The 14951-nt window shown below is 40.3% G+C and overlaps 1 protein-coding gene across 1 annotated transcript in view; it reads right to left on the reverse strand.

The window, feature by feature from the left end:
* LOC136875950 (nephrin-like) overlaps nucleotides 1–14951 on the reverse strand; it is a 698420-nt gene that overhangs the window by 109924 nt on the left and 573545 nt on the right. Inside the window, exon 6 of the mRNA XM_067149568.2 lies at nucleotides 10735–10879. Coding sequence (XP_067005669.2) covers nucleotides 10735–10879 — 145 coding nt within the window. The remainder of the gene's footprint in view (nucleotides 1–10734; nucleotides 10880–14951) is intronic.

Raw genomic sequence — 14951 nt, forward strand, 5'->3', positions numbered from 1 at the left:
TCATCTATAAGTTAAGTCGATTACGTCTCATTTATATCTGTTCTATGTAGTTTTGTTCTATCCTTTTCTTTTTCTTAGTAAGCTATTTTGACACTTTTTTATGACAGTTTATTTGCTCGAATACGTCATAAAACTGACACATGTGATTATTTGATGACCATGTGGCCATGAATTTGACAGTGAGGGTTCTGATAGAGTTATCCATGTGTTATCGACACCATCTTTGCTTATTGAGTAAATTTCATCACGAATATGAATTAGTTTATGTTTGATGGATTTAATGGTAGGATATTTCGTCCGTATTTTCTATATTTTCCTTGTATTTTGAACTTCTACTTGTACCTCGTGTCTGAGACAACGTGTCATCGGGATATTGAGTCCGAATTCTATGTGAGAATTTAATGTGAACATGTGCATTGGAAGCATGTGATAATTAATTGGATGTAATTAATCATCGAGACACTTTTAAGTGGATATTATGTATTTGTAGGACGATGGTAGGTCCTGATATTTCACGGCTACATATTTGAGATTAAGATGCGACAAGTTAAAGTCGTCATTGTGGTACAGTGTACGTATAGAGTATATGGAATAATTGGCATGAATCTTCGCGAAACTGAGCTTTTCGCATGTTTATGGATTATTCGCGATAAATGCAGTGTAGCCCAATATTAGTGTCTTCAGATGAGGAAAATGAAAGTCCATGTTTATCGATGTACTTTTAATTCGTGGGAATATCCCAAATTTTCTCGAGTAATCCAGTAATTTCAATCTCAAGGTACAGATGAATGTTCGAGAAGGCCTTAGGTCTAAAGAACAAGTCTTCGACGAAATATCTGAATAATGTCTGATTCATGATTATACCAGCTCATTCGTTGATGTAATTTTACTCTCATGTGATAACTCAATCTTGCTGTAACTCCATAAATTTGTTAATAGGAGAGTAAAACGGTTGATCGACACTCGTCGACATGTACATAATGTAGATATTTTCTTCTTAGTATTCACAGTCTTCTTACCAATTTCTGTAGTTAGCTGTAGAAGTAGTGATTTATTAGTATTTAGAGGGTTATTCTTTTATGTGTTCTATTCTGAAACATGTGACACTGATATTATCGATCGATAGTGGACAGGATATCCACATGGATGGTATTATCCCCATTTATTTACGTTTACAAGCCCGAGAGGCGTTTTATTTAGTTTAATCATTGGTCAAATACTTAATGTTCAATACAAATTCTCACGAAAGGAGATGTGAGACGACGTGAACAGGTATATCCGACGTCTCGGATTAACTTAGAGAAAACCAAGGCAAATTCAACTTTTCATTTTATCGTTAAGATAACGACTGTAAATTTTATTATTTTGTCATAAGTGTTAACTTTTTGAATCTTGGTTATTTCTTTACTAAATTCGTTCTTACAATTACTGCATTTTTTCCAGATTATCGATGAAGGCTTGGCCCAGACCTCATTTTTCTGAATGAAAATTTTCAATTCAACTTTAAACAAATTACTTAATAACTATGAAGACGAAAAAAAAATTTTTTTACAATGTAAATACTCTGTTAGAATGTCAGGGAAACAACTGCCGTGTACCATCCCATTTGTGTGTGCCTAGGTTTGTTACATCAAGAGCCAGATAAAATTCCTTAACGTAACGATCATAATCATAATCATAGATTTCAGGATGGCCAATACTGCATTTAATTGAATAAAAGTGTCATATTTGTTTTCTACTTGGAACGCACTCATTTGATGAACCCTATGATAATCCTGCCACACTCATTTATTTTATAAGCCTACAGCCACCGAACTGAGCACCCCTGGGGTGTCTCGTGTTCGATGACTGACTAGGACGGGCACATCTTAGTGGCTTTTCCCATCCGTGGGGCTCGATTTGTGGCTTAAAAATGTGGCTTAATCCATCGTGGAACTTGATTAATTGCTTCTCCACGTGGTTTTAATTGACTTGCTCAAATTATTAATTATTCACGGTTCGGCAGGTTCCTTTCAGATTTAATGCCATCCCAGTTAGGCAGAATTCTAACAGAGTACGCGGAATTTTCAGAGTATTTTACTTAAGATTATGTGTTTCACATGGAAAAATGAGGGTTAGGAATTTTCTTCGTGAAACTTGAATTTGCCTTATCACAATCAACATGTCTGGGGGGAAAGTTTCTGCATTTCGGCGTTTGCTGACACAGGTCACTTTATGAATAATAGAATGGATCTCGAGGAGATTAGGAAGTTATTAGAGACTCTGACAGTAGAGAGTAGGAGAGCACAGGAGGAGAATAAAGAGGAATTCAGAAAAATGCAGGAAGAGAGTAAGGAGGAATTCAGAAAAATACAGGAAGAGAGTAGGAGAGCACAGGAAGAGAGTAAGAGGGCACAGGACGAGAATAAAGAGGAATTTAGGAAGATGCAGGAAGAGAGTAGGAAAATTCAGGAAGATAGTAATGAACGATTGAGTCAGAAAATGAACATTATGGGTGCTGCGATACAGGAAGAGGCGAAAAAGGGTCGTGACGAAATATATGCAAAACTGGAGGAAACTAGTTGTCGGATTGACAATATCGTGTTAGAGTGCAGGGAAAATCAGAAAAAAACCCTGGAACAAGTTGTTACTTTGACGAGCCAGATTAAAGAGGATAATAAGGTTATCACCGGGAAGGTCACCGCTCTTCAAAGTGACGTAGTCCTAGTCAGAAACAACATTGAATCTGTGAGGAAGGAGATAGATGTTATAAAGGTAGAGATTTCCACGGCACAAGAAGAGATGTCAGAACAAGTGAAAAATCTTAGAGGAGAGGTCACCGAAGACTTGAAGAAAATAAAAGAGAAGGTCGACGATGATCTCCGTTCCGTAAAGGACAGTATCTCAGTCAACCAAATGGAGATACAAGATATTTCACTCCAGTTCGATGATATCAAGAGCATGATTGACAAAGACAAGTCGGAAATACTCGAGCAAATTATTAATCTTGCCGGAGATGTCAAGTCCGGGAAACAGAAGATGGAGGAAAATATGGACGCCCTCCAAAAACTAGAAAAAGAAGTAGGATTCCTGAAGTTGCAGGATAGGAGCACTAGGGTCTTAGTGACATCATTAATGGACCGACAGAGTAATGTCGAAGAGGTCGTACAGGCTAAATCTACTGTAACAGAAGGAATATCGCCCATAGCTGAATCGTCTCAGAATACTACCCACATTGAACAACCCACAGTAAATCCCAGTACTACACCGGCACAAAGCGTACCTCAAATCATTAATTTTATCCGAATGAGCGAGGACAGGCCTAGAAAATTCAACAACTTAAACGGGGTCACGCCTAAAAATTTCATTAGGGACCTTGATGAATATATTCGTGAACAGAAGATCCCTACTGAAAAACATCTGCGAACAGCGGAGAAATTTTTAGAGGGAGACGTGCTCAACTGGTACCATGCTTTCCGTTATACGTTTGAAGACTATGAAGGTTTCAAGCGCTTATTCCTACAGAGATACTGGGGAGCGGATCTGCAACAAGCACTACGGTTGGATTTGTATTCACGAAAATATTCCACAGATGGGCAAACGCAGTACGCTAATTACTTCTGTAATCAAGTACGACGAATGAAAGACCTCGACACTCCACCATCTGAAAATGAGTTGGTCCAGGCGATAACAAAGCAGTTTCCTGTGGAAGTACAGCGCTTACTCATTGCTGCTAATGTTCAGACCGCCGTGCAGGCTGAGACTATTCTCAGACAGCTCGACCACACCATGAATGTCTCAACAGTACCGAAAACTCAAAGGAGCAATACTTATCAGGTCAACGTAATAGACTCTCCGAAAAACCGGAATTCGCCTCCAATGCCTGAAAACGGAAATCAGAGTGGACCTAAAGAGTACAAAAACTATCCCAGAGCGTACAATCGTCGATGGGAAGAGAGAAGAATGAGACCCAGAGAGGACAGGATGGAAGATCCGAAGAATGTCCGAAGAAGGGGAAATTACAGGACACGGGATCGACCACAGGACTATAGACGGAATAGGCCTTATGATAGACCTAGATATTATTCAGATCGTAACTACCGGAATTTCAGAGATGAAATGGAGAACCGTCATCGAGAAAGCATGAGGTACATTGAAGAATTAAGGAAGGAAACTGAAAAAGGCTCAAAATGGAAGGACGCCATTCATAATCAAGACACCGATCCAGATGTGACAGGAGCCGAAAGCTTAGAGTTACAACGACATAGGAATCAACAGCTGGAGGCTAGGGAGCTAAATCCTTCCGCGCCACAATACGCGCCGGAGGGTCAAGGAAAAAAAAAAACGTCGATTTAAGACCGACTTTTTCACTCTCCTTTAACGATTTATTTTATATGAAGGAATGGACAGTTGCTCAAATAGATTCATGGTTCGTGAAACCGGAAGACCTAATCGAGGAAAAACAACCATGTCAACTTGATAAGTCTAAGGGGCTACCAATTATAGTCACCCGATTATACGGTCTTAGGGTGTACTCTCTCGTAGACACAGGCGCATCCATTAGTATCATTTCTAAAGCTTTGTGTGAGGAGCTGAAAAACAAACATGCCATACACACTATACCGGTCTCAAATGTTAAAGTAAAGGGAATAATTCCGGACAAAACCACTACATGCAAAGAACAGGTGTACATTGATCTCCAGCTAGGTAACACTGTATTTCCACACATATTTGTTGTTATGCACAAAATTAATTTTAATCTTATATTGGGAGCTGACTTTATGAAAGAGTACAATGCCATTATCAACATGCAAAAAAATGAAATTTATCTATATAACGCAAATACAGTGGAACGAACGTCACTTCTGTCTGATCATCATGAGGTACTGAAAGCCAGGGAGATAGAGGCGGATCAAGACGAAGATAGCCCGGCTAGCTCAGTTGCTGAGGTAATTCAGGAGGAAAACACTGAAATAGAACAAGGGTTTTTTACCTCACCGGAGAAAATGGCAGAGGATGAAACGAAGGAGGATTTCGTTAGCCTAGTAAGGAGAAAGGTCAGCGAAGCCAAATGTTCCAAGGAGAATCAGGGAAAATTACTCGAACTATTGACAAAATATGAGAGTGTTTTCAGTGACAAGCCGGGAAAGATCCCAAATTTCAAGTACTCACTCCTAGTCAATGACTGGACACCGTACAAACGTAAACCTTATCCTATCGCTGAGAAGTACTTCACGGAAGTGAAGAAAATTATTCAAGAAATGGAAGCTAATGGAATTATTCGAAAGGCTACCACTCCATTCGTTAATCCACTGGCCGTGGTTCGTAAACCGAACGGGTCCTTGAGATTGTGCCTCGACGCGCGTCTATTAAATGGGCGTATCATACCGGAACACAATCAAGTTACGCCCCTGAAAGACCTGATCCGACGATTTAAGGGTAGTTCGTACCTGACCGGAGTTGATATAGTTTCTTCATACCATCACATAGTGTTGGACGATAAATCACAACTATTAACAGGTTTCCTCTTTGACCAGCAAACCTACGTCTTCGTCAGACTTCCATTCGGGATCAAGACATCAGGATGCGTTTTGCTGAGGGCCTTAGATAGAAATCTCACAGATGAGGTGAAAGAACAGACCGTGAGGTACATGGATGATATCATTCTCCCAAGTAAAAGTATTGAAGAACATCTGGAACAGTTGGAGAAACTGTTGGTCAACTTGCAAGACGCTGGTTTTAAAATTAACTTGGAAAAGTCTAACTTTTGCCAACCTGAGATCTTATTTTTAGGTCACGTTGTGGACGGTACAGGGATAAGACCTAATCCTGCGAAGATTCAGGCCATTAGTAATTTTCCGCGGCCGCGACGGGTCAAACATGTAAGGCAATTCCTGGGCTTATGTGGATTTTTTTCGGAACATTGTCCTAACTATACTGATACAGTAGCGCCACTACAAAAACTGCTACATAAAAACAACAGGTGGTGCTGGAACCACGAATGTGAAGAGGCCTTTAGAAAGATAAAATCTTTACTCAATGAAAGCATAAAGTTGGGTTACCCAGATTTTAATTCTAAATTCATAATCCAGACGGATGCATCCACAATAGGAATAGGAGCTGTTCTTTTCCAAGAAGATGTTACTAATCCTACGAATAAAGTGTACTTAGCTTTTTATAGTAGAAAACTACGGAGCCATGAACTGCACTATAACACTACTGAGCTAGAGATGCTGTCCATAGTTTGTGCTCTGCGACATTGGCAGAAAATTGTTTTTGGATACCCTGTGATATTGAGAACTGACCATAAGGCTTTAACGTTCATGTTGAAAACCACAATTGCAAACGAACGTGTTTCACGGTGGTCTCTCTTTGTTCAACAATTCGACATTGAATTCGAACACTGTCATGGACGAAATAATGTCATAGCTGACGCCCTGAGCCGAAATCCGGAAGAAAATAGCGCTTCTGTACAATATGTAGACCTAATAAACGAGGATCAAGAAATACTAAGAAGACTCGGATATCTTCGACAGGCGCAGAGACGAGATACCTTTACTCGTAAACTAATTGATTACTTTGAAAGGAAGCTGGTAGCTGGTGATCTAGACTATGAAGCTATCCACAAGTTGGCATCTCACTACCTGATGTTCAATAAACTGTTACATAAATATGTGGACGCGGACCACACAAAATTAAGAATTGTGGTTCCTGCAAAATTGCAGAAGGGAATTATTTGGTTAACACACCGAACTACAGGTCATGCTGGGACAGATAAGGTGGTGGCTGCTATACAAGAAACATTTACATGGGCAAAGATGAGAGAGATGGTACGAGTAACAATCGGAGCCTGCGACACGTGCCAACGTGTAAAGCCGAACAATCGCCTGCTAAAACAATATCCCATTCCGTTATTGCCTGAACAGCCCAGGAAGGTATTCGCAATCGACCTATTCGGACCACTTCCCAGGTCTACCCATGGAAACAAACATGTAGTAGTGACCATAGATGTCTTTTCTAAATTCTTGTCACTTTTCGCCATACAGAAGAGTAATACCAAGTCAATTTTGAGACGCATTACACGTAACGTGATACCTACGATGGGCAAACCAGAGTTCTTATTATCGGACCATGGTCCTCAGTTTACATCTCAGGAGTTCCAACAAGCCATGAGACAGCTTGATATCAAACACGTCTTAAATTCAATTAGATATCCAGCCGGTAACCCAGCCGAGCGGGTCATGCCCGAAATCGCTAAGTTTTGCAGAATATACTCTGGACAATGTCACTGGAACTGGATAAAAGTACTGCCTATTCTTATGGATTGCCATAACAATACCATTCATGAATCTACAGGCCAGATACCCGTTCTTATTCAACACGGGCAGTTTCCCTCTCGACCTTGGGAAAACATCGTACAATGTCCGCCTGACGTACAACCGACTCCGGCAAGGCGCATTGAAATGACAGCAGAGCACCTGCGTAAACAGGCTGACCGCAGATTACGCAGAGTTGCGAGGAAAAGATTTCACAGACCTTTACAAGTGAACGAACTGGTCTTAGTGAGAAAACCGATGGTCTCCAGCCCTACAGAACGATTTTACGGCAAGTTTGCTGACTTGTATACTGGACCATTTAAGGTTATAAGGTCGTATAACAACAATGCCTACCGAGTCCAAAGTCTCGATGGACGACAGGAATTTATATTCAATGCCTCGAACCTAAGACTCTACCGTAAAGCAGAAGAGTGAAGAAAGAAAAAAAGAAAAGACCCAGGTCGGCTACCGAAGAAATACCAGTTTGTGCCATGCAGAATGATTACCGTTCAGACAACTGACAGATGCCTGAAATTATAAATACCATGGAAAATTAAACAGTGAAGTGGACAGCATACGGACCACATTTTAAGGAATGAACACGATTGTAAAAATTTTTAACCTTGCTTAAAAATTTTTGTCCCAGTAAGAGGTGGATGTGACCGTGAGGCCACAAGTGAGTGAACAGGTGTTGGTGCGGCTGGTGTCTGCTTGTCGGCGAGATGGGGTGCGCGCGACCTTGGCAGGGGCGAGAACGAGTTTTTTATGCAGAGAGCGGCCGACTGGCTAACGGGATAAAAATAAAAAAATGAAGGTTGGTGACTGGAAGAAGGAGGCCAGCGCGTGTCACCTGTACTTGCGAGGAATGATAGGAATGAAATATTCGTAATATCTTTGGTGGCGACGTGCATAATTACGGAAGGCTCAAGGACTAAAGTAAAATAAACTGGATAAAAGAATAGCACATTTGGAGGATATAAATTAAAAACTGAAATTTTGGAATAATTTGCACGACCTTGTGGCTAAGATGGTGATGAAGTTGTAGATTCGTACAGGAGAAGAATTTAGCCCCTCAATTGACTTTACTTCCGTACATGTGCACCAGACATGATATTTAAGTCATGTGATACGAATACTCGCTCTCACACACCCTCTGGCGTGTCTTGGACTATCACCTTCAGTCGCTCAGCGTGGAACGTCGCTTCACTCCTGTGCTCTACACGTCTGAAAATTGGATATAATTTAGAACAGTGCTGTGATCAGACGTCGAATGTGCAGACAATAATCCCTTAAAGTACGTGTCATTTTCAAAATACTGTTACGTGTGTGCTTGGAGCCTACTCTAAAACATTTTGTGTAAGTTTCAGCTTTCTTACGAGTGGACGCGGAAGACGTGGACGTGAATAAATTCCAGAAGAGGACGGAATCTCACATCATGGATTGCCAGTGCTTCACCATGAGGTTCTAAACCTTTGACCATCGTTGGCGGCGCCGGGATGCAGATTCTTTCTTCCTGGCATGACTGATTGGGAACCCAGACTTCCAGACATGAAGATTCATCTATAAGTTAAGTCGATTACGTCTCATTTATATCTGTTCTATGTAGTTTTGTTCTATCCTTTTCTTTTTCTTAGTAAGCTATTTTGACACTTTTTTATGACAGTTTATTTGCTCGAATACGTCATAAAACTGACACATGTGATTATTTGATGACCATGTGGCCATGAATTTGACAGTGAGGGTTCTGATAGAGTTATCCATGTGTTATCGACACCATCTTTGCTTATTGAGTAAATTTCATCACGAATATGAATTAGTTTATGTTTGATGGATTTAATGGTAGGATATTTCGTCCGTATTTTCTATATTTTCCTTGTATTTTGAACTTCTACTTGTACCTCGTGTCTGAGACAACGTGTCATCGGGATATTGAGTCCGAATTCTATGTGAGAATTTAATGTGAACATGTGCATTGGAAGCATGTGATAATTAATTGGATGTAATTAATCATCGAGACACTTTTAAGTGGATATTATGTATTTGTAGGACGATGGTAGGTCCTGATATTTCACGGCTACATATTTGAGATTAAGATGCGACAAGTTAAAGTCGTCATTGTGGTACAGTGTACGTATAGAGTATATGGAATAATTGGCATGAATCTTCGCGAAACTGAGCTTTTCGCATGTTTATGGATTATTCGCGATAAATGCAGTGTAGCCCAATATTAGTGTCTTCAGATGAGGAAAATGAAAGTCCATGTTTATCGATGTACTTTTAATTCGTGGGAATATCCCAAATTTTCTCGAGTAATCCAGTAATTTCAATCTCAAGGTACAGATGAATGTTCGAGAAGGCCTTAGGTCTAAAGAACAAGTCTTCGACGAAATATCTGAATAATGTCTGATTCATGATTATACCAGCTCATTCGTTGATGTAATTTTACTCTCATGTGATAACTCAATCTTGCTGTAACTCCATAAATTTGTTAATAGGAGAGTAAAACGGTTGATCGACACTCGTCGACATGTACATAATGTAGATATTTTCTTCTTAGTATTCACAGTCTTCTTACCAATTTCTGTAGTTAGCTGTAGAAGTAGTGATTTATTAGTATTTAGAGGGTTATTCTTTTATGTGTTCTATTCTGAAACATGTGACACTGATATTATCGATCGATAGTGGACAGGATATCCACATGGATGGTATTATCCCCATTTATTTACGTTTACAAGCCCGAGAGGCGTTTTATTTAGTTTAATCATTGGTCAAATACTTAATGTTCAATACAAATTCTCACGAAAGGAGATGTGAGACGACGTGAACAGGTATATCCGACGTCTCGGATTAACTTAGAGAAAACCAAGGCAAATTCAACTTTTCATTTTATCGTTAAGATAACGACTGTAAATTTTATTATTTTGTCATAAGTGTTAACTTTTTGAATCTTGGTTATTTCTTTACTAAATTCGTTCTTACAATTACTGCATTTTTTCCAGATTATCGATGAAGGCTTGGCCCAGACCTCATTTTTCTGAATGAAAATTTTCAATTCAACTTTAAACAAATTACTTAATAACTATGAAGACGAAAAAAAAATTTTTTTACAATGTAAATACTCTGTTAGAATGTCAGGGAAACAACTGCCGTGTACCATCCCATTTGTGTGTGCCTAGGTTTGTTACATCAAGAGCCAGATAAAATTCCTTAACGTAACGATCATAATCATAATCATAGATTTCAGGATGGCCAATACTGCATTTAATTGAATAAAAGTGTCATATTTGTTTTCTACTTGGAACGCACTCATTTGATGAACCCTATGATAATCCTGCCACACTCATTTATTTTATAAGCCTACAGCCACCGAACTGAGCACCCCTGGGGTGTCTCGTGTTCGATGACTGACTAGGACGGGCACAATATGATACATACTTACAGTGGATGTTGAGAGTCCACGTATCTTGCCTCGCACTGCCAGGCATATACGTGTTGTTCGCACGACAAGACAGGTCTGTTCCCAGGTCTTCCATGCGCGGGATAAATGTCAGCGTACTTGTGGTGACATTCCCGTCCGAGCTCGTCTGGAACATAGGGAGAAAGCAATAAATTAATTTAATATTGATTGTTTTAATATTAATTAAAGTAAGGGTAATTTGTTAATAATAATAATAATAATAATAATAATAATAATAATAATAATAATAATAATAATAATTACCTCGGAAAGCCTTTCAACGTGTTAGGTCGTGTTCAGTACATATAGTACATCCTGAAGAGATAATTATAATAGTGATAATTTCTTATGGCTATTTCTTTCCGGATGGAGGCCTTTTAAGGCAGACCCTCTGACAATGATGGGTGACATCTGGCGTGTATTGGAAACTGCTGGTTATTTTAGTGAAGTGTTGTGTTGTATGTGGTGTGTGACTTGCAGAGATATTGGGGAAAACACGAACACCTAGACCCCGAACAATTTCAGGTTAAAATTTCTGACGCGCCCTCTGAACCGAAAGCACTACAGCGAACATTCAGCCAGTGAACCGGACATCGAAGATACGTTGCTAACTGGATACCAGTGAATTGGCTCTTAATTTAAGAGGCTACATTTGAATTCAAAAAATCTCCTCAATTAATAAAGTAAAGTGACTGTAGGCCTACATCATATTCGCCGATACGATTATGTTCTTAATATGGCAGGGGACACATTTATTTCTTCTCGTTTTGTTGTATTTCTCAAATACACTGTAAGTTAATAGATACTACGAAATTCAGAATACTCGTCTTAAAACTCTGCAAATCTTCTCAATAAAGTTCCCTTCTATAGTTCAAGTCATTATTAATAACCTGGTTTGTATCTCACTGAACGTCGGTGTTTGCAGAGTAGGCTTTGGCCTACAAGTGGCCACAGCTGGTCAGTGGTCCGATAGCTCTAGAGGTTGACCACGGCTCTACCGTGGCTCTACGCCTCTGTATTCGGGAGACTGAGAGGAGCTGGTTCCACCGTCAGATGTCCTGAGAATCATTTTCCGTTGTTTTCCGTTCTCCTGCACTAAGGCGAATGCCAACCACATGGCCTCCCCGAGCATCTCCTTCACCGTAACAAATCTCCTTTCCTGAGAGACGACGTCACAATCTTAGAGGTCCACCTCCACCTTCAGTGTAGGAATGAAAATAATTTAGTAGCAGTCTCACTCACAAATAATTGATAGAATTTCATTGTTCATTATTATGCACTTACGTAACATTTTTGTTGAAAATTGTATTTGGGACACATGACCAGTTATGGTCATAATAAATGAATAAACACATGAATAGAGAAAGAAATTGGAACAAAAATAATATTAAAAAGTGTTAATGATAATATTAGCTATAACTTAAACATGTGTCCAGAAACTAATACTTGTAGATTATTAGCCATGTTCTTGCCATGGGCTATTGTTTTCTTCCCTTTGTTGAGTGACTCCTATGGGTTCAAATATCAACACGTCTTTAACAGAGAGACTAAGCGAGTTGGCCATGTTGTTAGGGTCGCGTAGCTGTGTGCTTGCATTCGGAATATGGTGGGTTGGAATCCCACCTTCGGCAGCCATGAAGATCGTTCTTCGTGGTTTCCCATTTTCACTCCAGGCAAATGCTGGGAATATACCCCAGTTGTGGCCATGACAGCTTCTTTCCCATCCTTGCGTCGCCGAAAGTATGTTGGTGCGACGTTAAACTACTAGCGAGGAACTAACAATATTCTTCACATAAGAGTTGTTTAACCAAACACAATACTCAGCTGCAGATTACTCAAGTCCGACAGTCCAGCAGCGAAGAGTTGTAGAACTCGACCCCATATTTTTCTGCACAGTCTCAGGAGGTTGCATCGAGAACTTGCCCCCAATGTTTATCTGTAGTGTTTCCGGGGGATGTATCGACACGAGCCTGGTGTTTACAATACATTACCGAGCGTCTTGGCCGTGCGGTTATGGGCTCGTGGCTGTGAGCTTGCATTGGAGATATAGCGGGTTCGAATCCCATTATCGGCAGTACTTAAATGGTTTTCCGTGGTTTCCCATTTTCACACCAAGCAAATGCTGGGGCTGTGCCATAATTAAGGCTACGACTACTTCCTTCCCACTCATACCTCTTTCCTATTCCATCGGCGACATAAGATTTATCTGTGAATTCGGGAGATAGTGGGTTCCAACCCCATTGTCACACCCCTGAAGATGGTTTTCCGTGGTTTCCCATTTTCACACCAAGCAAATGCTGGGGCTGTACCTTAATTAAGGCCACGGAAGCTTCCTTCCCAATCCTAGGCCTTTCCTGTCCCATCGTCGCCATAAGACCTATCTGTGTCGGTGCGACGTAAAGCAAATAGCAAAGATTTATCTGTGTCTGTGCGACGTAAAGCAGCTTGTAAGAAAAACACTATTCCGTTGAGTATGACACCCGGGTATTTTGCATAACTGCTGTTCGCTAGACATTTGTTAGTGAAGTAAACTTCCAGGTCTCCGTTCGCCGTTCTATTACTGAGAAAGAAACGTTTTACGATACCTTAATTGATGCTTGGTTGGAGCCTTCACTGCCGAAAATAGATTCTAAGTAGGTACGGTTAAAGCTTTCATGAGTAACCTCTGTAGTCTATAATTAAGTTATGAGCAGCTACAAGCAATCAGCAGCATAGCCAGTATACAGAATATAACCGTAAATGGAGTATTTGAGAGTAGGAGAGATCATAATATTTGGTGATTTTCGTTAGTTGCTATTCATGTGAACAGCACAGTTGGATCTTAGTTACGTCTGCCATATGTGCCCGTCAGTTCACTCTACCAGTTCGGAACCGAAAACAACTAGCACGTAGGCACCGTCTACAAATCCTTCCGCTCCACCATAAACCAAAATTCTCACCCCTGAAACAACGATGCCCTAAACCCTAACATACTGCCCTAATAGGAAAAAGGGACGGTGGTGGTGATTATAGCTGGCATAAATATGTCTTATGGCTGGGAGTCAAATGAGAATTTCTGCCACGAATTTAGGGACACAAAATGCGGGACGCCATGTTACCTAGCAACCGTGCAGGCTGTGATGTGATTATTGGTAGATCCCCATGACTGAGGGACTTATTATAAAAGAGAGGCGTTAGAGTACAGGTGGTTGATGTGATTTTTCAGTCTGTGATGTAGAGTATTGATGGACCCTACACTTGTCGACGCCAAATTCTGTCTCCCGAAATCGATTCGTTGAATGCAAATACATTTATCGTGATTCGTTGAACGCAAATACATTAATCGTTGTCAATTTGAGTTCGATTTATGAAGATAAATATTGCCGAAAGGGAAATTTAACACCATTTTGATACAAATATGTCTTAATGCTGGGGGTGATCCGAATATTTGTGTAACGAAATGTGTGACGCGATGTTACTTAGCAACAGTACCTTAAGGCCATGGACCTTTATAATAATAATAATAATAATAATAATAATAATAATAATAATAATAATAATAATAATAATAATAATAATGGCGTATGGCCTCCGTAGAGGTCTGGCGCGGGTCTTTTCCTTGTAGACGGCCTATTAGGCGACCTGCATGTCTGTGAAGATGAGGGCCCTGCCTTGGATGATTTCTAAAGCCTAATACGTCACACACACACCCAGTCCCCGAGCCATTGGAATTAACCAATTGAGTTAAAATCCCAGACCCGGCCAGGAATTGAACCCTGGACCCTCTGAACCGAAGGCCAGTACGCCGACCATTCAGCCAACGAGTCGGACATGGGTCTCTATAAAGAAAGCTTCACAGGCTGTAGATCTGTATGTCATGGTCATCCATCAATACTTCACATCACAGCCTGCACCGTTGCTGGGTAACTTTTCGTCACATGTTTTATTCTAAGACACATTTTTGATCATCTCTTAACATTAATAAGACGGATAGTGGAAGAGGTCCGTCACATTGAAGAATGAAGGTATCGGCAAAAATGCAGACAAGGGCCACGAAAGGTTTGAAAATAAAGTACTCCGTATGCCTCGCAAACTTAATACCGTCCGAGACACAAGAGGGAAAGAGCTGATAAAGAGAGGCCGGATAGGTATGTGGAAGTGAGGAACCTCATACAAGAAGGAGGAAGCAATGCCAGGCTCAGCTGGGCACTCCATAGTCA

This window comes from Anabrus simplex, chromosome 6 (assembly GCF_040414725.1).
Source record: "Anabrus simplex isolate iqAnaSimp1 chromosome 6, ASM4041472v1, whole genome shotgun sequence".
NCBI classification, from domain to species: domain Eukaryota; kingdom Metazoa; phylum Arthropoda; class Insecta; order Orthoptera; family Tettigoniidae; genus Anabrus; species Anabrus simplex.